The following is a 22,000-nucleotide window of genomic DNA, read 5'->3' as shown; positions in this document are numbered from 1 at the left end:
CCATAGTCTGAGCCCCACAAATATTTCTGTTTGTATATTTATCAAACTAATGAAATCTATAAAGCTTCAGAGGTGCTGGAAACTGTATACCTTTCATCACCAGTGTCCATGCTAAGCTAGCTATGTCCTGACTCCAGCTGTGCATATACTGTAACATGCTGACATTATATTTATTGTACAGTCCCTGACAAAAGTCTTGTCACTTATCCATTTTGTAGAAACAACAGTTTATAACCTGACTTTTAATTAATCCATTGGTTTTAGAAATGGCTCATATGAAAGCTAAAACCCTCCCAAATTATGTTTGATATACTAAAATAAATTTGCTTCACTGAAGAAAGATTGATCATTTAATGAACACAGAAAGGTCAGATTTTGGCAAGACAAAAGTCTTGTCGCTTGGGTACAAGTTGACCCTAAGTGCCCCTCAAATATATGTATTATCAATTTGTTTTACAAGCAATGGCTAATTACAATCCCAACAGCTTTTGAAATAATGTTTTGGTGCCAAACAAAACTGCTGAAAAGCATTCTAACGTTCACAGCTTGGTAAAGCCCACTGAGTCAGTTTTTGCAAAGACAAAAGTCTTGTCGATTGTCATATGATGCACCCAATCCTAGATTACAGCCTCAAAGAATAAGAAAAAGATTTGAAGAGACTGGAGATGTTTTTGACAAGCCCAGGTCCGGCAGACCCCGCAAGACAACTGCTCGGGAGGACCGTTTGTTGGCTCGAAAATCCAAGGCCAGCCCCTTTTCCACTGCAGCAGAGCTCCACCAGGCCTTGTCACCTCAAGTCCCCGTGTCAACCAAAACAGTTTGTAGAATTCTGTCTCGAAATGGCCCAGAAACCAGCACTAAACAAAAGGCAATTAAAAAAACGTGTGGCATTTGCCAAGGCCCACAGCCTGCTAAAAGGATGGACGCTGGAAAAGTGGCAGAAGGTGGATTTCTCAGATGAATCTTCGGTTGAATTACATCACAGCCGCCACAAATATTGCAGGAGACCTACTGGAGCTCGCATGGATCCGAGATTCACCCAGAAAACAGTTAAATTTGGTGGCGGAAAAATCATGGTCTGGGGTTACATCCAGTATGGGGGTGTGCGAGAGATTTGCAGGGTGGAAGGCAATATCAATAGCATAAAATATCAAGAAGTATTAGCTACCTCTTACATTCCCAACCATAAAAGGGGTCAAATTTTGCAGCAGGATGGTGCTCCATCGCATACTTCCATCTCTAAATCAAAGTTCCTCAAGGCGAAGAAGATCAAGGTGCTCCAGGACTGGCCAGCCCAGTCACCAGACATGAACATCATTGAGCATGTCTGGGGAAGAATGAAAGAGGAAGCATGGAAGACGAAACCAAAGCATCTTGATGAACTCTGGGAGGCATGTAAGACTGCTTTCTTTGCTATTCCTGATGACTTCATCAATAAATTGTATGAATCATTGTCGAACCGCATGGATGCAGTCCTTCAAGCTCATGGAAGTCATACAAGATATTAAATATGGATCTCACAGCACCAGTACTTCATTCACTGATGTTATGCATCATATTTTTGTATTTGAAGTAAATGATTTGTTCAATTTTCACATTACTTTCTGTAGGCGACAAAACTTTTGTCTTGCCAAAATCTGACCTCTCTGTGTTCATTAAATGATCAATCTTTCTTCAGTGAAGCAAATTTATTTTAGCATATCAAACATAATTTGGGAGGGTTTTAGCTTTCATATGAACCATTTCTAAAACCAATGGATTAATTAAAAGTCAGGTTATAAACTGTTGTTTCTACAAAATGGATAAGTGACAAGACTTTTGTCAGGGACTGTACATCAGGTGTCTCCGCTTACTTCTAGAGGAACAAATATCCATGTTCGTGTATGGGTTTTGTGAAAATTGTATCAGTTGTATAAATAATGAATAGGGCTTCATATTTTTTTTAGTCTTACCTTTGGGCATTTCTCATACTTTCTTTCAGCCACTTTTCAAGGTCCTGTCACAACTGTGGTTTCAACTTCAGGATCAGGCTGAGCGTATGAACATCCTCAATAGCATCACGATCAATCTTCAGCCCTTCCTCACTTCTCAGGCCAAGATTTTCTCTGAAAGTTATCTGGACAGCCTGCTGGAGGAGTCAGAGGTGAAGACAGACGAACAGAGGATGACTGAGTCCTCAGGTGGGCCTGATGCTGACTTCACCCATAGTTACAAGATTCCAGTCTCAAAAATACTGTTTTCTTATTATTGTATTATATTGTTGTCTTACAAAATTGGATGCCTGAAAGAAAACATGAGCCCTGAACATAACAGCTATTTTTCTTTATTCTTACTTCAAGATGAGCATGTTGATCCACTTCAGGTGAAGACACAGGAATGGCTCTGGCCTGAAACAACAGCCAGTTTCATTAACCTGCCGTTACAGTTCAGCGGAGTCTGTGGCTACACATTTGTGAACAGAGATGGACTTCTTCTTCCAGGTACTGATATTGTGATATACCAGTATGATAGCGGGAATGACATTTTATGTTTCTGCTTTGTTCCATGTACGAAGCTATCTGCCTTGTGGAATTCTGACTATGTTTTCTAAATGGCCACTCAAAATCAACAGATAACATGGTGTCTATAGCATTGTCCTGGCAGCATTTCACTGCCTTCCAGATCTCTATCCATGCATCTATGCATTTTTTGCTAGGTTGCAGCAGGCTACATAAGGGTAAGGGTAAGGTAAGGGTAAGACGCTTTTACAAAGAGTAATGCAAACATGAGCAACTATACAGCATTACAGTAACACATTAGGGTTGAAATTTAGAATTTCCAAGTATTTCAATAAGTGCCCTGCAAAGCGTTAAGAGTTGTACTAAGTCAAAGGTTTGGACACATCTTCTCATTTAATGATTTTAATTATTCTTATGAAGGAACACATAGTAAATTATATGATAATCATCAGATAGATCTGTTTAGTTTGACTGAAACGTGGCTGCAAGACAGGGGCGGACTGGGGGGGGGGGGGAGTGGCCTAGGAGTCACTGACAGACCAGACCCCTTCATGCGTGGTGTGGGGAGCCAGCCAGCCAGCCAGCAACACAAGTTCCATGTACCTTGATGAAAAAAATTGCATTTGGTGTTGTTTTGGACCATAATCATATAGTAATCATTAACCTGAACCCTTAAGTAGCCTACAGTAAAATAATTACAGCAGTATAGTGATTTTACAGCATGTAGTGATTTTAATGCAAAACAGGTCATTGATACAATAAAATTTAGCTGACCAATTTGCCAGGCTGTTAGAACTGAATGACACTGATTGTTTATACCATGAGAAATCCCCGGTGTCCCCGTACGCCAGTCCGCCCTTGCTGCAGGATGATGAATATGTTAGTTTAAATGAGTTTATGCCACCTAGTCAGTGGCAGCAGTCTTCCACTCTGATTTATCTATTAATCCTAGACCTAAGCAAAGCTTTAATTAATTTGAAAGCTTTACTCTTAGGTCTGTGAAGGTTCTCAGTCATCCAGGTCATGGTATATCCAAAAAAGGTAACTGGACTTGTAGAGTTTTTTGAGAAGACGTTTCACCACTCATCCAAGTTGCTTCTTCAGTTCCAGGGGAAGTTTGAGGTTTAAATAGGAAACTCCTACTGAAACTTACTTGTTATGTCAACAACCAGAAACCTGTTTTATCCCTGTCCTCTTTCCCTATGAATGGTGCTCTAATGACCCTTGTCTGTCAGAAGCTTCAATGTCAAGGTGTGAATGGGGTCGAAACTTCTTGGGGACAGAAGTTAAAACTATATTGTAAATACATGCCAGATTAAATCTCAGTCCACCTCCTCTGTTTGGAGAAGGTTAAATGGCTTCCTTTACTCCTCTTTGAAACCATCGGTCTTCTCTGGCTAAGATTTGGACTTAGACTTAGATAAACTTTATTCATCCACAAGGGAAATTGCTTGAAAGGACGTTGTTATCTTTAAAAGAGTGTCCTTTGTCCCTCAGGTGTAGGTCCACTGCTGAATCGTTTCCTGATGAGATGGCTCTCCTATGTTGGTACATGCGTTTGTGGATGGGTTGTTTGGTTTCCCTAATGTACAAGGTGTTTTGTCTTTAGGGTGGACCAGTGTATCTTTCTCTCCGCTCTCCTCAACAATTACAGCATCAACTTGTCTTCTAGATCCCATATCAACTAAATTGCTCAAGGACGTTTTTCCCATTAACACCTCCATATTAAACCAGATACATTTATGTTTATTAGCAGGATATGTCTCTCAGTCTTTTAAGATTGCTGTAATTAAACCCTTTCTTAAGAAACCCATTCTAGACTCAGATGTTTTAGCCAACTGTAGACCAATTTCCAACCTTCCTTTTATTTCTAACATTCTAGAAAAGTTGTTGATAGTCAGTTGTGTGACCATTTAAACAGGAAGGGTTTGTTTGAAGAGTTTCAGTCAGGTTTTAGAGTTCATCATAGTAAAGAAACAGCTCTGGTGAAAGTAACAAACGATCTCCTCATGGCTTCAGACAATGACTTGTCTCTGTACTTGCTCTCCTAGATCTTAGTGATGCATTTGACACTCTTGATCACAATATTTTCTACAGAGCCTTAAAAGTGTGATCAAGATTAAAGGAGATGCATTAGACTGGTTTGAATCCTGTCTGTTTTTGAGTTTGTCCATGTCAACAATGATTCTTCTATTTATACAAAAGTAAGATATGGAGTTCCTCAGGGTTCTGTGCTAAGACCAATACTCTTCACATTATACATGTTTCCCTTAGGCAATATAGAAAACACAGCATAAACTTCCATTGCAATGCAGATGACACCCAGCTATCTGGTTTTATTATCCGTGAAACCAGATGAAACGAATCAGCTGGTTAAACTCCAAGCATGCCTTCAAGACATAAATGCTCAGATGACCTGTAATTTCCTACTCTTAAACTCAGACAAAACAGAAGTCATTGTATTTGGCCCTAAACATCCCAGAGATTCATGATCAAATCACTTAGTTTGTATGGATGGCGCTACCTTAGCCTCTAGTACTACTGTGAAAAACCTTTGTGTAATATTTGATGAGGATATGTCCTTCTACTCTCTTCTCTCTTGCACAAGCTCCTATCCTCCACTTTCTTTTCTCTGGCACTGAGTTCTTGTCCTCTAATTTCTTATCTATTATTAGTCATGGAACTCTGTGCTATTACTGTATAGCATGTTAACTGCTGTGTGCCCCCCTACTCCCCTCCTCCTCTCATTTCCTCCTCCATCTCTGGCCTGGAGTTGTGTGTTTCCAGTGGAGCTCCATACTACATCTGTCCCAGACAGTCTTCATGGCCTCCTGCAGTTATCCACTCCTACCTGAATGAACAATTCTCCAACCTGGCTATGATTCCTCTTATATTCTCAAACTGTCATGTCACATCATCAGTTGTATTTGTATCATCATCAGATTCTACATGTACGCTTTAGTCAGATGTACAGTTGAAACCAGATGTTTACATACACTGTGTTAAAAGACACAAACATTTTTTCCTCACTGTCTGAAGTTAAATCAGACTAAACGTCTCCTGTTTTAAGTCAGTTAGGATTACCAAAATTATTTCTATTTGCTAAATGCCACAATAATGAGAGAGAGAATTTCTTAGAGAATTTTTTTATTACTTTCTTCAAAGTCAGAAGTTTACATACACAAAGATTACTATGTATTTAAACAATGAAGGAAAGTGATGATGATGTCATGGCTTTGGAAGCTTCTGATAGGTTAACAGACAACATTTGCGTTAATTGGAGGCACACCTGTGTATGTATTTTAAGGCTACACCTCAAACACACTGCTTCCTTGTTTGACATCATGGGAAAATCAAAAGAAATCAGCCAAGATATCAGGAAGAGAATTGTGGAGCTCCACAAGTATGGTTCATCCTTGGGTACAATTTCCAGATGCTTGAAGGTGCCACGTTCATCTGTTCAAACAATTATACGTAAGTATAGACACCATGGGAATGTCCAGCCATCATACTGCTCAGGAAGGAGACGGGTTCTGTGTCCCAGAGATTTAGTCCGAAACGTGCGAATCAACCCCAGAACAAAAGCTAAAGACCTTGTCAAGATGATGGCTGAAGCTGGGAAGAGAGTGTCATTATTCACAGTGAAACAAGTCCTGTTACTCCAAAAGAAACATAAAAAAGCCAGATTACAGTTTGCAAATGCACACAAGGACGAAGACCTTAATTTTTGGAGACATGTCCTGTGGTCTCATGAAACTAAAGTGGAACTGTTTGGCCGTAATGACCATGGTTAGATTTGGAGGAAAAAGGGGGAAGCTTGTAAGCCTGAGAACACCATCCCAACTGTGAAGTATGGAGGTGGTAGCATCATGTTGTTGGGATCTGAACCTGGTGGTGAGCTATGGAAGCTCACCACGCATAATCAAGTTAACCACATGGCTGCCTTTGTCTTGGAAACAAAGGGAAGCACCAGAACTCTATTACCCACAATCCTCCATTTGTGAAAAACTGACCAAGCAGTTCACTGGCTGACAGTGGCATGTGACCTCTGAGGTCATCAGGTCATATAAAATGCACCGTTTGGCCTTTGTTCTCTCTCTTATTCTCTTATCCTCTTACCCTCTACAACTCCACACCTCCACGTGGAGACCCCCAGCCGCTCGGCTGCAGCTGGGTGCCAGGCCTGTTCTCCTTACAGCAGCGAAGCGAGATCCTGCTGAGGAATCTACACCAGGGCCCGTATTCCTAAAGATTCTAAGAATCCTCTCAGAGAGCTCCTATCTTAGCCTAAACATTCCTAGCTAGGAGTCTTAGCTTAGGAGTGATTCCAGAAAATTCTTAGAGAACTCTTAGCAAGGAATGGACAGAAACTCTTATCTTAGTGAGGAGGTGTGGTTGACCCCGTTGCTAGGTATGAGTCATCATTTCAAGAGGTGTGATTGGTTGATCCTAAAAGCTAGATAAAAATACACTATTGGTGATAATTGGCCGAGAATAGATGTCAAATTAATAGACTTAATAACAGAATCTAATCTCTATGAAGACTGTATAATTATAAATAATACTTTACATAAAAATAAATAAATAGTACGCTATACTTTAAAAAGTATCCTATAAAATGTGTGATTAAACTCAGGCCACTACCACAGTATTCACATGCTGATAGTTCTATTTATTTGCTTTCATTCATTTACCACACTGGTAACATTTTGCACTTCACCTATTTGGTATTAACAAGAGTAAAATGGCTCAACTTTCATCAATTTCTGTGATTGCTAACCGGCCTAGAAGAAGCAGTGTTGGTTGATGTTCAAATCTTCCAAAAACCGAACAGCAGTGGAGAAGAAATGAAGTAGGAAACCAAACTGGACAGAGGAACAGTGTTTGCTTCTGGATCAACTGGTCAATGAGAATAAAAGTGTTTAAGACGTAGATTTGGCCCCAAGTCATCACAGCTGCATTGTTGCATTTTTGCATTTTTCCTGTTGCTAAATACCTCAGTGTTGTGATGACTTTATTTCCGGTGATACAGTAGTCCCTCGCTATAACGCGGTTCACCTTTCGCAGCCTCGCGGATTTTTTTAGTGCAATTTTGCATGCTTTTTTTTTTTTTTTTTTTACAGCGCATTGTTTTCTGCGTCCTGGTTGGCTAAGGGAGAGGCTGTGTGTCGTCTTCTGCGTCCTGATTGGCTAAGGGACTGTAGACCATTGTCAATCAATCTCCTCCGTACCGTGTCTACAGAATTGTTGCAAATTTACATATACAGTATCTTTGATCGCTGGCAGTGTGACTGAAGTGCGGTATGTTTGCAAGTTATTGAGAAAAGTGTATAAAGTGTGTAGTGAGGGGTTTTGCAACCGTAAAACATTTATAATCATTGTAAAAAATAAAGCTGACTACTTCGCGGATTTCGCCTATTGCGGGTTATTTTTAGAACGTAACTCCCGCGATAAACGAGGGACCGTATTGCGATTGTAACAAGCTTGATTGTCATTCAGTGTTTGGAGAATATCTCTCCTGTCTCTTCTTTCAGCCATTTTCTCCTCCGCTTAAGAAATTCCTAAGCCTCCTAAAAGTCCTCCTCCCTGCTCTTAGCAGATCTCACCTTAGGAGCACTCTTAAGAGCTAAGATTCTTTAGGAATAGCTTTTATCTTTACTAGGAGCTACTCCTAACTTTGAGAGGGAAACGTCACGATTCTAAGAATTTTCTTAGAATTTGGCCACTAGGAGCAACTCTTAGCGCTAAGAATCTTTAGGAATACGGGCCCAGGTCTTTTAGCCAACAAACAGAAGGTTTGCAGGCTAAACTCCCAAACAACAGGAGCCACACGGCTAGTTAGCACCGAGCTGCTAACAAGCCACTTCAAAGGACTTCAAGGAGCGGCCAGTTTCCCTCCGTTTGCCATCAGGAAAACACAGCAAGGACTTCAACTTTTCCCGGTTTGGCTTTCCATCAGGAACTGCCAGCTAAAGGAGCAACACACCAGAAATTGACTTTCCACCAAATCTGGTAGTATGACCTGGGCCTAGTTAAGCTAAGCAAAGCATAGAACTTAAAATTTGATTGAATGTGATATTTGTGTTTATTGAGTGTTTATAGTATAGTGGTTTGATGTTAGTTTAGATTATGCAACACATAGACTCAGGGTCTTGCATGCTTAACTAACCACTCTTCCTCTAACCTGGCACCTCATAAAACCCTTATCACATTCCACATATCTACTGGCCAGCACATGGTCTGAGTGCCCCCACTCAGCAGCCATTGTTTCCTTTGTGTTCAAGACCTCAAGGCCCAGCGGCCATCTTGACACACCCACAGCCGGCGGCCATCTTGACACGCCCACAACCGGCGGCCATTTTGGCTCACACACACACACACACACACACACACACCTGTATTGAGTACACTGTAGTTAGCTTGTATGTTTACTTTTATTCTTGTTAATAAATGTCTTTTAAACATACCTGTCTGTTTAATATTGCACAAGAGTGAATGTTGCCAACCTCTACACTGTCAAGAACTCCAAATTCCTTCAACTGTAACTAGTTGTTAACGTGGTAATTTTGGTTATAGTTATTAAGTTAATTATTAATCCGAACTCCAAATTGACAATTTAGTATAATTTATGAGACTGTTTTGATTAATTGGCTATCTTTTCCCTTCCTAGAAGGGTGGTGCCCCGAGGTGATCTAGTAATTCAGATCCAATTATTTAATAATAAATAATTATTTTTGATAATTGTTAATTATTCATGATAGCCAAACCCCAATACTGAGTGCCTTAGTACCAGGCCCAACAATGTTGTGGGGCTGTTTTGCAGCAGGAGGAACTGGTGCACTTCATAAAATAGACGGCATCATGAAGAAAGAACATTATGTGGAAATATTGAAGCAACATTTCAAGACATCTGCCAGGAAGTTAAAGCTTGGGCACAAATGGGTCTTCCAATTGGACAATGACCCTAAGCATACTGTCAAAATAGTTACAAAGTGGCTAAAGGACAACAAAATCAATGTTTTGGAGTGGCCATCATTAAGCCCTGATATCAATCCCATAGAAAAATTGTGGGCAGATCTGAAAAGGCATGTGCGAGCGAGGCAGCCTACAACCCTGGTTCTGGCAGGAGGATTGGACCAGAATTCCAGCAGACTATTGTGAGAAGCTTGTGGAAGGGTACCCAAAGCATTTGACCCAAGTCATACAGTTTAAAGCAAATGCTACCAAATACTTAGGAAATGTATGTAAACCTCTGACTTTGAAGAAAGTAATAAAAAATTCTCTAAGAAATTCTCTCTCTCATTATTGTGGCATTTTGAGTGGCATTTTGGTAATCCTAACTGACCTAGAACAGGAGAGGTTTAGTCTGATTTAACTTCCGACAGTGAGGAAAAAAGGTTTATGTGTCTTTTAACACAGTGTATGTAAACATCTGGTTTCAACTGTATGTGTCTATGACAGATGTTTGTTTATCTTGTTTCTCCCGCTGTTCTCTGTTCTCTTTTCTGTCTCTACCCGCCCGGCCATAGGCAGATGGGTCCTTCCATATGAGCTGGGTTCTGCTCAAGGTTTCTTCCTATTAAAAGGGAGTTTCACTCCCACAGTATCTGCACTAACATTGTCTGTTGCAGCCCTTGTTAGTCAGAAGTTGAAACATTGGGTTTGCAATGGATGCAATTCGATGAATTTCCAATATAGTTGGTGTGGTTTGGAGTATTTCACACCAGGTATGAAATTTTGATTTCAGAGGTGGGAGGGACACAAGTATTTTTGGTAAAACTCTAATCTTTCAGTTCACTGTGTTTTCTAGTAGTTCTTCTAGTTTTCTATTGCTACTTTTAAGTTTAATGTTCCCTTTTTTGGTCTGACTGGTTGTAAAGCATGTAGCAAAACATTATCACCCAATTCTGTGTTTCACCTTGTTAGTCAACTTTACTCCAACTCGGTACCACCAATTTTACACTTATTTATGGAATATATGGTAAACAGAGCTCATTTACATAGTACCACCCAGTGGTGGGCAGGTCAAACTGGCATCACAGGTCGGGAGAAATTGAATAAATGTCCATTATTCAGTGTAAGTAGTCAAGTATTAAATTTTATTTGAAATTAGTGTAACAGAGAAATATTGATTATTATTTTTTTTTTTTTAATAGCATTTTGTTAATGCCCAATTTACAGTAGCAGATTATAACAAAGACTCCTGACCGCAGACTCGGAGACCGGTGTGCAAGCAAGGTGGAGTGACAGCGGGGACGGCCAATCACACAAGAAAGGGCAGAGCTAATCCAGCTAATCAAGGAGCTTGTGGGCGGTCTAAACTAAGGGAAACAGGCTTCAGCTTGAGCGGTCCTTTTCCGCTTGGCCCTAGTGCTTGACCAGTCTCTGTTTACTATAGCGTAGCATTGTTTTTGGACGGTAAAAAGTGCTGGGGAAATGCCCCCCACCCCCCAAATTACGTCCGTGTTTCACACTATTTGTCTTTTACAGGTAATCCACGCATTGGAGTTCTGAAGCACAAGGGGAAGTTCTATGCTTTCAGTTCAAAAGAAGCTGCCTTGAAGTTTGCTTCCAGGCCAGATGACTTTATCGCAGAGGTTGCAGAAAAAGCGAAATGCTCTCCTGAGCTCATTGAACTCCTCAAACTCCACCAACATTTTTCCCATGTCACTCATTACTTTGAGGTCAGCAATCTCTTCTGGGTATCATCATTCCATGCCTAGTATTCTCAAAACAAAACAAAACACACCTTTATCACACAAGTTGTATAGTTTGGAAACCTATTGATTAGTAGATTTTAGCTCTCCTTTTCTGTGCTTTCATAGCCCGTTTTAGAACATCCATAAAAATCAACAATTTGTACAATTTAAACCTTTGTTACTTTTGCACAGTAATAGTATTCAAAATATAACCATGGTATACAGCAATCCAAGTCACAAACACAATCATAAGCTCAACTTGTCTTTAGTGTTTCAAATTTCTTTTAATTTGAATGGATGACGTGGTTTTGCAGATGCAGCCAAAAGAGTGTTTACTGGTAAAGCCCAGCACCAAGTGTGAGAGCGGCACACAGACTGACATCCATGTGATGGAAAAAAACATTGTTACGTCTTATGAGTGGAATGAGTGGGAGCTTAGACGAAAAGCTCTCAGGCTGGTGAGTGAAATGGATTTACAATTCACATGATTTTTTTTAATCCTCTTTGTAGTTAGTATTTCACATGAAGTCACTCAAATCTAAAAGCAGGCCCAACTCTTGTTGCAATGTAACATAATCTGGCAAACTGCTGCATTGTCAATTTCGTACAGTATTCAAGTGTAGATTGTTCCCACAACATACATTCAATACAAGTGAAACAGTCCATATATAGACTGCAAAAACAAAACTAAACAAATCCATCAGAAATATAGCAGGAACAAAAGAAATTTGGTAATTACGTGAAAGAAAAGAATGTACTGGTGAACCAGAGAGGAGCTATATTATCCAAGTTATGTTTATTGATGATGTGACAGAAGCCAGAAGCAGGATGAGTTTTAATTTCTGTATAGCTATACAGTACAGTCAGCTCAGATTTAGCCAAACAAAGCTGATTGGACAGTACTTCACAGTACAGATGAACAATGACCTAAAAACATACTACAAGTCAGTCACATGGAGCCTCATGTACGAAGACTTGCGTGGATTTCCTACTGAAACGTGGCGCATGTTTACATTCAGAAGCACACTTCCCAGGGCCGTTTCTAGCTTAGTGGGGGTGGAGATGCTGTTTGGGGGCCCCTAGTTTGTCAAACTACGATGAAGAGATTCCTAATCCATGCCACAGTCTATTACACTTCATGAGCAAAACAGGCTAGAGTTAAAAAACATCTTAAGTTGAGCCACTCAGGTAAGTTAAACTGATAAAAAACTATAATACAAGGAAAACAACAATCCTCTAAACGTCAATAAAAAAACTGATTTTGAGTGTTTAAGTTAAATGTTTAATTTAAATGGGAAAATACAACAAACCAACATTTATAATTATAAAAATAATGCTTATTTAACATCACAGTCTGACACTTATCAGCATTAAACCTAATATACTTAATCAAAGTAATAATAACAGTTTATGTGTTTATGTGATGGTCCTGGAGCTTCCTGGTCAGTAAGATCCCTCTGGCTCAACGTCTGGCGCTCCAAAAAGAATTGCTCCTGCAAAGACAAGGCTCCTTAGGTTATCTAATTAGAGGCCTATAAAACACACACTAGACTTTGTAAATTAATCCTAAGTAATGCTAAAATAATGTTAAGTCTCAAATATATGAGAGACAACTTCCACTGAGCAGACTACAACAATAAAAAAAAATAATATGAATAAAGGGGTCTGGAGTCAGTCTTTCAGGACAGACTGTCCATTCACATGCGACATATTCATTTTATATTAGCCAACTTTCATGAAGCAAAAAGTGTGTTTATGACAAAGAAATCCTAGCCAGCTAGCTAACATTTATCCAGGGGTAGCTAGCTGGCTAGCAGGACAAATAAACAAACTTGCTAAAAAACGTCGTTTCACCTCCACCTATCCAGCCCACATCACCAACAAATGCCTTACCTTTATCTTCTGACCGTTTTTCTTCCTCCGTTTTATTTTCTTCTGTTTTTTTGCGTCACTGAGATAACTTCTTTTTGATGCCATTGCTGTAGTTGTTTTGTTCAATATTCTCGCTAACGGGAATGATGGGTAGCTGTCAGTCATGCCCATCATACCTGTCGATGGCCCGCTACGTCACTCACTGTGCGACAGTGCGGTCCAACCATTGACTGTATATACTAGGGTCCAACGAATATGACGCAATAATGCCATAAAAACACCAACCACTGTTTATCAGTGATGTAACAAACACACGAGATAGGTACAGGTAAAGACAGAACATTTTAATTCTCTCCTCAGATGAGGATGTACATGCAGCTTTGGGGCCCCCTGGTGGCTTGGGGGCCCTAAGCATTCGCCTAGTTCGCCTATAGCACCTGAGATTCCCCTCTGCACGATCAGAAAATGAAAGCATAAGAATGAGTAAGACGGGAAAAAAGCAGGACTTCACAGAAAGCGAACTGGAGACGCTACTCACTGGAGTGGAGGTGCGCAAAAATATACTCTTTGGCACGCTGTCCTCCACACACCACAATATTCAGATGTATCAAGAATGAAATGTCCGCAAACTTTTATGTGCCTCGTGCCAACGCCATGGGTGTCGTACCCTAGCTTCTACAGCTGTTGATCACTTGGCGACACAGAGGTGATGCTGGGAAACTGTTATAAATGTAAAAACAATTACTCCGACCAATCGGGACTGTGCCGGTCGACCCTGAGCAGAGCCATGCCAGCTGTGTGGGACGGAATTATCCGCATGCCAACCAGATGCCAACCCAGGTATATCAAATTCCCATACAATGCATCTGAACGGGTCAACATTGTTGTGTTTTCAGACACATGAAATACAGTGGTGCGGGAACACTGTGAGTTGTGGCCAGTGGGTGGCGCTGTGTGAAGGGGAGTGCAGTTTTAGACTGAGTAGAGAAGCAGAAAGAAGAGCCCGCGATGCGATGTTAGCATGTATGCAGATGGATGTACCCCACTACTATGAGTTCAGTAAAGTTATTAACTGTGCGTCTCACTCTTCTTATTGACTCACCTACACCACAAACATTAAAGCGCAATTTGCAGCGAGAGCTGGTTTTCGGAATGTAATCGGAGCTATCGACTGCACACACATTGCTATAGAAGCGCCATCACATGATGAATTTGTAAATGTCAACAGGAAACATTTTCATTCAATTAATGTACACATCATATGTGATGCGCAAATGCAATTAACCAACATTGTGGCACGTGGAGCTGCCAAAGAGTACATTTTTGCGCACTTCCACTCCATTGAACTGCGTCTCCAATTTGCTTTCTGTGAAGTTCTTCTTTTTTCCCGTTTTACTTATTCTTATGTTTTCATTTTCTGATCGTGCAGAGAGGGGAATCTCAGGTAGGAAATCCAGCATGTTTTTGTACAGGTCTCTGGTGATTGAGCATGTATTTCACATGCTGAGGACATAGGTAAATACTGAAGAAAAATCACCAACAAACAACACCTAAAGACTGCTGTAATAAAATCCTGACAGAGCACCACAAAGGAAGATACACATTATTGGATAATGTCCATGGGTTTCAGAATTACACCAATCAGGCATAGGTGAAGACAAAACAAATTGACCATCTTGTGACAGTGCAATGTTCTGCTGGGAAACTTTTGGACTTGACATTCGTGTGTATGTTATTTAGACATGTAGCACCCACCTAGACCAGTCCAGGGACCCCCACCCCATAGCAATGACACTCCTTAATGGCAGCAGCCATCCCCAGCAGGGTGCAGCCTGACATAGGCACACACACAAAAATGGTAGGAACAACTTAAAAAAACATGAAAAACAGCACAAGGTGTTACAAGGCCCTTGTAGAACTGTTTTGGAGGCAGGGGAGACCTACACAATATTAGGCGGGTGATCATAGTGTTATGCTCGATCGCAGTATATTAACTGCAAATAGACTTATTTATGATTTTGTTCATTGCATTTGGGCCACTTACAAGTGGTGACGCTGTATAAAAAGATTTTTTGTTAAAAAATGCAAAATTTTAGCTGAAATATAAGCTGAAAGATTACACTGTATGTGTTGTAAAACTCAGAGTATAGTATTAAGTCAATTAAACTTCTGGGATATTGATCTGGTCAGTTAAGTAGCAGAGGGGGTTGTTAATCATTTTCAGCTACTTTATTGTTATTTTAATTAACAACAGGTGCACTGAGGGACAACAATGAGAAGACTCTCAAAACAAATGGTTTTACAGGTGGAGGCCACTGACATGTTTTCTGTCCTCATGTTTTCGGTCTGTTTTTAACTAGTTTTGCATTTGGTTAGGGTCAGTGTCCCTACTGGTAGACCAGAGATTATGTTTTGGTCTGTGCGATGCTGACAGGTTGCACACGATACTGTCCAGGAGCTCAGTAATGCTCTTGTCCAGATCTGGGAGGAGATACCCGAGGACACCATCTGTCGTCTCATTAGGAGCATGTCCCAACATGCATATAAGCACATGGGGGCCATACAAATTTCTGAGTACCATTTTGAGTTGCTGCAATGAAATTTCAGTAAAATGGATTAGTCTGAGACAGCACCGGTTATGACGCTGCGCAAGTTGGAAGCGTGACAGAGCTCTCCTGTGTAAAGTTTGGAGAATAACAGTCAGGTAGTCATAAGAAATTGTGTTTCTTTAGTGAACAGCCACTTCGGTGTCCAAAATCGAATTAACAAGTAAAATGCAGACGAAGCCTCCTAAACCTTCAAAGACGACAAGATCAGATGCCTCCTCTAGCCCGGTGCAGTTAGCAAGCTCGGTGCTAGTAACGACAACTTGGACACAGCTAGCCATAATCAGATTTTCAATGCCATTTAAACACTGAAAGAAGATTTTGTATTGAGATTTGATGCGCTATTCAGGGGATACAAGGTGAACTGAACGAAGTGTCAGGGCACGTGTCATAAGCCGAGGAGAGAATTAGCACCAATAAAGATGACATTGACTCTCTCACAGCACAGTCTTATACAATGGATACCGCAATGGAAGATCTGGTGGCCAAAGTGGATGATATAGAAAACGAAGCTCGTTGTTCGAATCTTAGAATGGTTGGCCTTCCTGAGAAGAAAGAGTGTGCTAACACGTGTGCTGTCCTTGAAAGAATTATCCCTGAATTGCTTGAAGACAACTTTCCTGGGCCCATATCCATTGAAAGGCCGCATCAAATAGGCAGAGTGAGAGAGAGGGGCGATCTCCTGTGCGTCCGAGAGTGGCAGTAATGAAGTTTCTGAATTACGCTGATAAACTGCAGGTCATAAAAGCTGCCAGGAGTGAGGGCCAGATACGATAACCAAAGGATTATGTTTTTTCCTGACATCTCCTCTAACCTGCTCAAGCGCAGGAAGGTTTTTGACTCCATGAAGAAACAGTTGGCCGCCCTCTCTCCCCCAGATCTACGCTACGGAGTAGTTCATCCTGCCAAACTACTAATTATGGTGAAGGGAAGACGACACACATTTGTCTGATGGTAATAACTCTAATACATAATTCTGTGCCTTTCCATCTAATTGGTATGAATGAAGATCGACTTGACAGATATCTCATCATTCAGTGTGAAATACTGCCAGTAAAGCTGAGTCTAGTCAACCTGTATGTTCCCAATGATGATAATCCATCATTTTTCAGACACCTATTCTTAATCATGGCTGAATTGCCTGGTAGCTATATCATACTGTAAATCTTGGAGATTGGACATGGAACAACTGGAAAATGGGATAAAACTCATTGAAACAGTGAAGCTGAAAGAGCAATAAATACAATTAGATGATCGCAAGTGGTCACAAAAGTTGGGGTGCTTATGTAACCCGCGTGTGCGTGTTTTCTCTGTGTTGTGTTCAATAATGATATCATTATCATTATCACAGAGAAAACATATGACACGGGAAACAGATCTTGAGTTTCTGGTCCTGTTTTACTGGCCGATCTGTGGTACATGAATACAAAAATGAGCTGCGTGTGCACATAGAAGCCAGCCTCTCTCCTCCGTGTATAGTCGGAACAGCTTTTTTTACACTCAAATAATTCAGAAATACAAACAAATTTGATTTGGTCACAAGGAAACACATTTTTTCCCCCCTTTTTACAAAACATCACAATAAAGAAGTACAAGTACAAGTACAAAATACATTATCAATTCAGTATTTATCCCCATACCTGTGGTACATGAAAACAAAAATGATCTGCGTGTGCACATAAAAGCCAGATGCTCTCCTGGAGAAAAGAGCAAAATTACATTAATAGGGGATAACGAAGCGAGACGAGCAATACAGCTAATGTAGATAGCTACTTTTCCGTGACGAAACACCATTAAACACCAACAAATTAACAATTTGAAACCACAGGACTCACACAGGACAACTCGGACATATTGCTCAGCAAGGTTTAACAGTCCGTGTGCTTTAATACCAACTATAATAAACTTTCAAAATATAAAACTGCTGAACGCAGCAAAATAGCGCTTACCTCCATGCATTGTCGGAACAGCTTTGACCTGGAACGTTCACACATCTGCGTAACCACGCCAAACACATCCCCACACACACATACACAAGCATCGAGCACGCACACACACAGGCAGGAGATACAACCACAACACAACGAGAACTCCTGTATTGGTGAAATTCATACCGTACATGAACACTAAATATCAAACTGCTACATTCACCCCTCCTGAATTTCACCAAACAAAAACCACACCTATAGTGTACTGCAAAGCCAAGGCTGTATGATGACACCATATGCCACTGGACCCACAGAGATCTAGAGTTCAGTTAAAAAACTATAAGTTAAACAGATCAAAGTAAGGTAAAAGTTTGATCAGGCCTCCAACCCATCAGGAACTATGCGGTGCAGCCAAATCCCCACAATACACAGTCCCCAGACATATCCAGTGTCCACGTAATGGGTCTCTGGACCATGTTTTCAATAAGTCTGTTGACTGGCTTAACTACTCTCCCTGCCCTAGTGACCACCCTGCCCCGAATTGTAGCCTGGTCAGGATCCTGCTCAGTCAAGCCTGACTGTGGGTCAGTCACAAGAGGTCTGAGGACCCACAACAGAACCAGGCGGCAGCTCTACTAGCTCAACAGCAGAACGTGCCAGGACGGGATCCATGTCAATCTGGGTCTCTTCAGAGTTCTGAGAAGAACTCACTGGAGTCGGGTCCGCGTCAGTCTGGGTCTCTTCAGAGTTCTGAGAAGAACTCACTGGAGTCGGGTCCTGGGCCGTTGTGAAGGACGCTCCACGCCCTCACCATCATGGTCCACTCCAGACAGAATCCATAAAGACGTCCACGTCCGAGAGCAGTCACTGCCCAAGCTGCTGAGACCATCTGTCTCTCCATAGACACTGAAATCATCAGGACCTGATGAACCACCCAGGGACTGCCTCTCGTGTGTATTTTATCACCAGGAGGAAACTCACATCCAACAGTAGGCTTGGTGTTCTCGTTCTTTAGTGGCATGCTGCTGGGCAATTCTAGCAGCCTCGGACAGATATGACACAAGAGTCCTGGAGTAACTGCTGAAGTCCAACACAATGGGATCATGCAGCACAGACCTGAATACAGCATCCACTGGAGGCCTCGGAACACGACCAACCATCAGGTGGAAAGGTACATAACCATTAGTCTCATGAACTGTTGCATTATAGGCAAAGGTCAATGTCTGGATCTGCTGAGGCCACTCTTGCTTGGATATGTTTAGCAGTTTGATTCCTGCACAGGAAAGCCTGGGCCATTTTCGTGAAGTGGTCAGTCGCCACAAGCCCATCGACGGACTGCTTGTTCTTGTCCTTTGCTGACCAGAAGTCAATGCAGATGAGCTCCATGGGGGATGAGGCTCTAAAGGGGCTCTTGCTGCGGGCTCCGGAGTCTTGGCAAGTACACACCTTCCACAGCAACGAACAAACTCCTTCACATCTCTCTCCATGTTGGGCCAGAAAAACCGTTGCCTCGGCAAGTGGAGAGTTCTGGCTTGGTGTCCTGCCAAATCATGGACTCCTTCCAATGCCATGGTCCTCATATGCTCATAGGTAACACCAGCTGAAGCCTCCTGATTTTGCTTGTGGTGTCCCTCGTCTCCCTGTAGAGAATCCCATCTTGGATCTTGAGCTTTTCGAAGTGCTTTAGTATGGCAATGACCTAGCATCCATACCATGTCTTTCTCATCTGGAAGGGCATCTCCTGCGAGCTGCATATGGCAGAACACCAGATATGGTTGGATCCCGATGTTGGTGATCTTCCAGCTCATGCAAGGTAAGTGAGGGTAGAGTGTCCTGGCTGGCAGGTTGCAGTTGCTGGACATGGTGAACCAAGTAAACAGCCCTACTCTCAGCACTATTCTCCCAGTCACTGTGGCATAGTAAAGTGGCTTTGACCATGGCAGAATTACAGGAACCTGTTGTGCCAGGAACAGATCTGTGTTGGTGGGCCACTGGCGGAGGCTGGATCCCATGTCTGAAAACATCTTGCACTCAACTTTTGCACCCTCTGGTATGCCTCCTGTATCAAGCTGTTGTAGGGCTAGCTTTGCTAGCAAAGGCGATGGGACGTGTCTTATCCTCCACTGGGGGCAGTTGAGACAACACCGCTCCCAACCCATCCAATGACGCATCAACCGACAGGATGAAGGGTCTCGAAAAGTTGGGATGAGCCAACACAGCGCAGTTAAGAAGGAAAGCTTCCTCACATGCAGGGCTCCAATCTGGAACAGTCAGCTTCCTGAACAAGCCAGCACCCCTGCCAGACACACCAGGCCGCCCTTTCCTTTTCTGACCAGCTGTTAAGGCAAATAGTGACTTAGCAATGGCTGAGCATCCAGGGATGACGCTCTGATAGAAGAAGACCATGCCTAAGAAGGACTTAATTTTCTTCACAGATGGAGTGCAACCATCCTCTTCCATCAAGGCCTCCTTTGGCATGTTTGAGATCACGTCCACCTTGGCTGGGTCCACAGCAACGCCACTCTGGTGAATGACATGACCAAGAAAGTTTACTGACCTCTGCAGCAGGTGACATTTTTTGAGGCTCAGCTTTTGGAAAACTACCTGGAGCCTGTCGAGGGCCTCTTCCTCAGTGGGGTCAAAAACCAAAAGGTCGTCCAAGTAGCACAGCAGACTGGTAAAGTTGAGGTAACCGAAAATGCTCAACATCATGCGCATAAAAGAAGCTGGACTGTTGCAAATCCCCTGTGGCATCCTGTTGTATTCGTACAGGCCAACCGGTGTCGTGAAGGCTGTGTACCTCTTGTCTTCCTCACACATGGGGATGTTGTAAAAACCAGAGGTCAAGTCCATCGTGCTAAAGAATGCATTACCTCCAAGTGCTGCAAGACAGTCCACTTGGTGTGTCAGCAGATGGGCATCCTTCAGAGTCCATGCATTCAGCCACCTGAAGTCCGTACAAATCCTCAGTCCACCATCCTTCTTCCAAACCATGACGAGTAGGGAACACATACTCACTGATGGACTTGCGGATGATCCCCTTCTCCTCCATGTCTGTGAGCACCTGATGGAGCTTTTGGTAATGAGCAGGAGGCACTCTCCTGTATGGCATGTGAAACGGGCGGTCATCTGTCAACCGGATGCAGTGCATGAACCCTTTAGCTTCACCACAGTCAAGTGAATGTCTAGAGAAAATATCCTCATACTGCTCCACAAGCTCAACAAGGTCTGTTTTACAGTCAAGGCTGGCGTGGCAGGAGTCGATGTCGAAGTCACTCAAACCCAGGTTGGACAACCTGTTCTTGAAGTCAGCATCAGTGGTAGGAGGCTTGTCAACTTGTTCTGACTTCCTGTTTTCCATCTCACAGGAGCCCTGCTGGATGTCAATGTCTTCTACTGCAATACAAGGGGACACATCAGCAGTCTTTGAGTTGCGCTTCAGGGTGATTGATTTTGATGAAAGATTGGTTATCTTCATCGGCACCCACCGATCTCCCCACACTGGCGTCATGACCCGCCCAACCAGGATGTATCTTGGTCTTGACCTAGAGGAACAGGGCTCTACAATGATTGTGGTGCCAGGAGAGACCGGCACATTGCTGGTTAGCCTGCCCCACAACAGTTTCACTGTGCCAACCTTGTCAAGGACTTCAGCACCCCTCCATCTGGTGATACATGACATCATGTCCAGGAAATGCTCATAGTCAAGAAGTGAATGCTTGCAGCCTGCAGATATGAGCTTCCAGTAGTCAGCATTGCCTTTCATGGTGCGCATTAGGTGCTTGAGAACATTTGAGCCAATGATGAGGTCATCGTGTTTCACCCCGTAAACAGTCAGTGTCAGGTCATGTATGCACTTTGGGTGGGTCTGCTTTCCTCCACATCCAACTAACACTATCCACTCTGCTGACTGAGGTTCCCCCATGAGAGCACCAGTGTCTCTGAGTACACCTTCGGCCTCCTCAGTCAGAGTACAAGCTATGGATCCTGAGTCTATCATGCCCTTCAGTTCGACCTTGTCATTCACTGCAACCTGAGTGTAAAACAACTCACTGAAAGCAGGTACCTCTGTTGATCCCTGGACCACAATTTGGTATCCTTCTGGCTTGGCTGAACAAGTGTTAACATAAAGAAGCTCGAAACCAGACATATCTCCACTGAGGGTTCCTTGATCTCCTCCCACACTGCCCCTCTCCAAGTGTGGGCGTTCTAGTTTTCCGAAGGCCGACTCTGGTTGACATCAGCCTGGTCAGGTAGCCTCAGTCCCTGTCTGCTGCAGTTTCTCTTCCAATGGCCAGGGCTAAAGCACGACAGGCATAGATTTTCTCTCCTGCAATGCATGAGTGTGGAATAGTTGGTTTCACCACAGACTCGACAGACCCTCCTCTGGAGAGAGC

At 42.4% G+C, this 22,000-nt stretch overlaps 1 protein-coding gene across 1 annotated transcript in view; it reads left to right on the top strand.

The window, feature by feature from the left end:
- cfap206 (cilia and flagella associated protein 206) overlaps positions 1 to 22,000 on the top strand; it is a 46,350-nt gene that overhangs the window by 12,230 nt on the left and 12,120 nt on the right. Inside the window, exons 8-11 of the mRNA XM_084559856.1 lie at positions 1,982 to 2,180; positions 2,340 to 2,480; positions 10,989 to 11,182; positions 11,512 to 11,655. Coding sequence (XP_084415982.1) covers positions 1,982 to 2,180; positions 2,340 to 2,480; positions 10,989 to 11,182; positions 11,512 to 11,655 — 678 coding nt within the window. The remainder of the gene's footprint in view (positions 1 to 1,981; positions 2,181 to 2,339; positions 2,481 to 10,988; positions 11,183 to 11,511; positions 11,656 to 22,000) is intronic.

This window comes from Chelon labrosus (genome assembly GCF_963514085.1).
Source record: "Chelon labrosus genome assembly, chromosome: 14".
Classification (NCBI taxonomy): Eukaryota; Metazoa; Chordata; class Actinopteri; order Mugiliformes; family Mugilidae; genus Chelon; species Chelon labrosus.
This window is presented reverse-complemented; position numbering and strand designations above follow the sequence as displayed.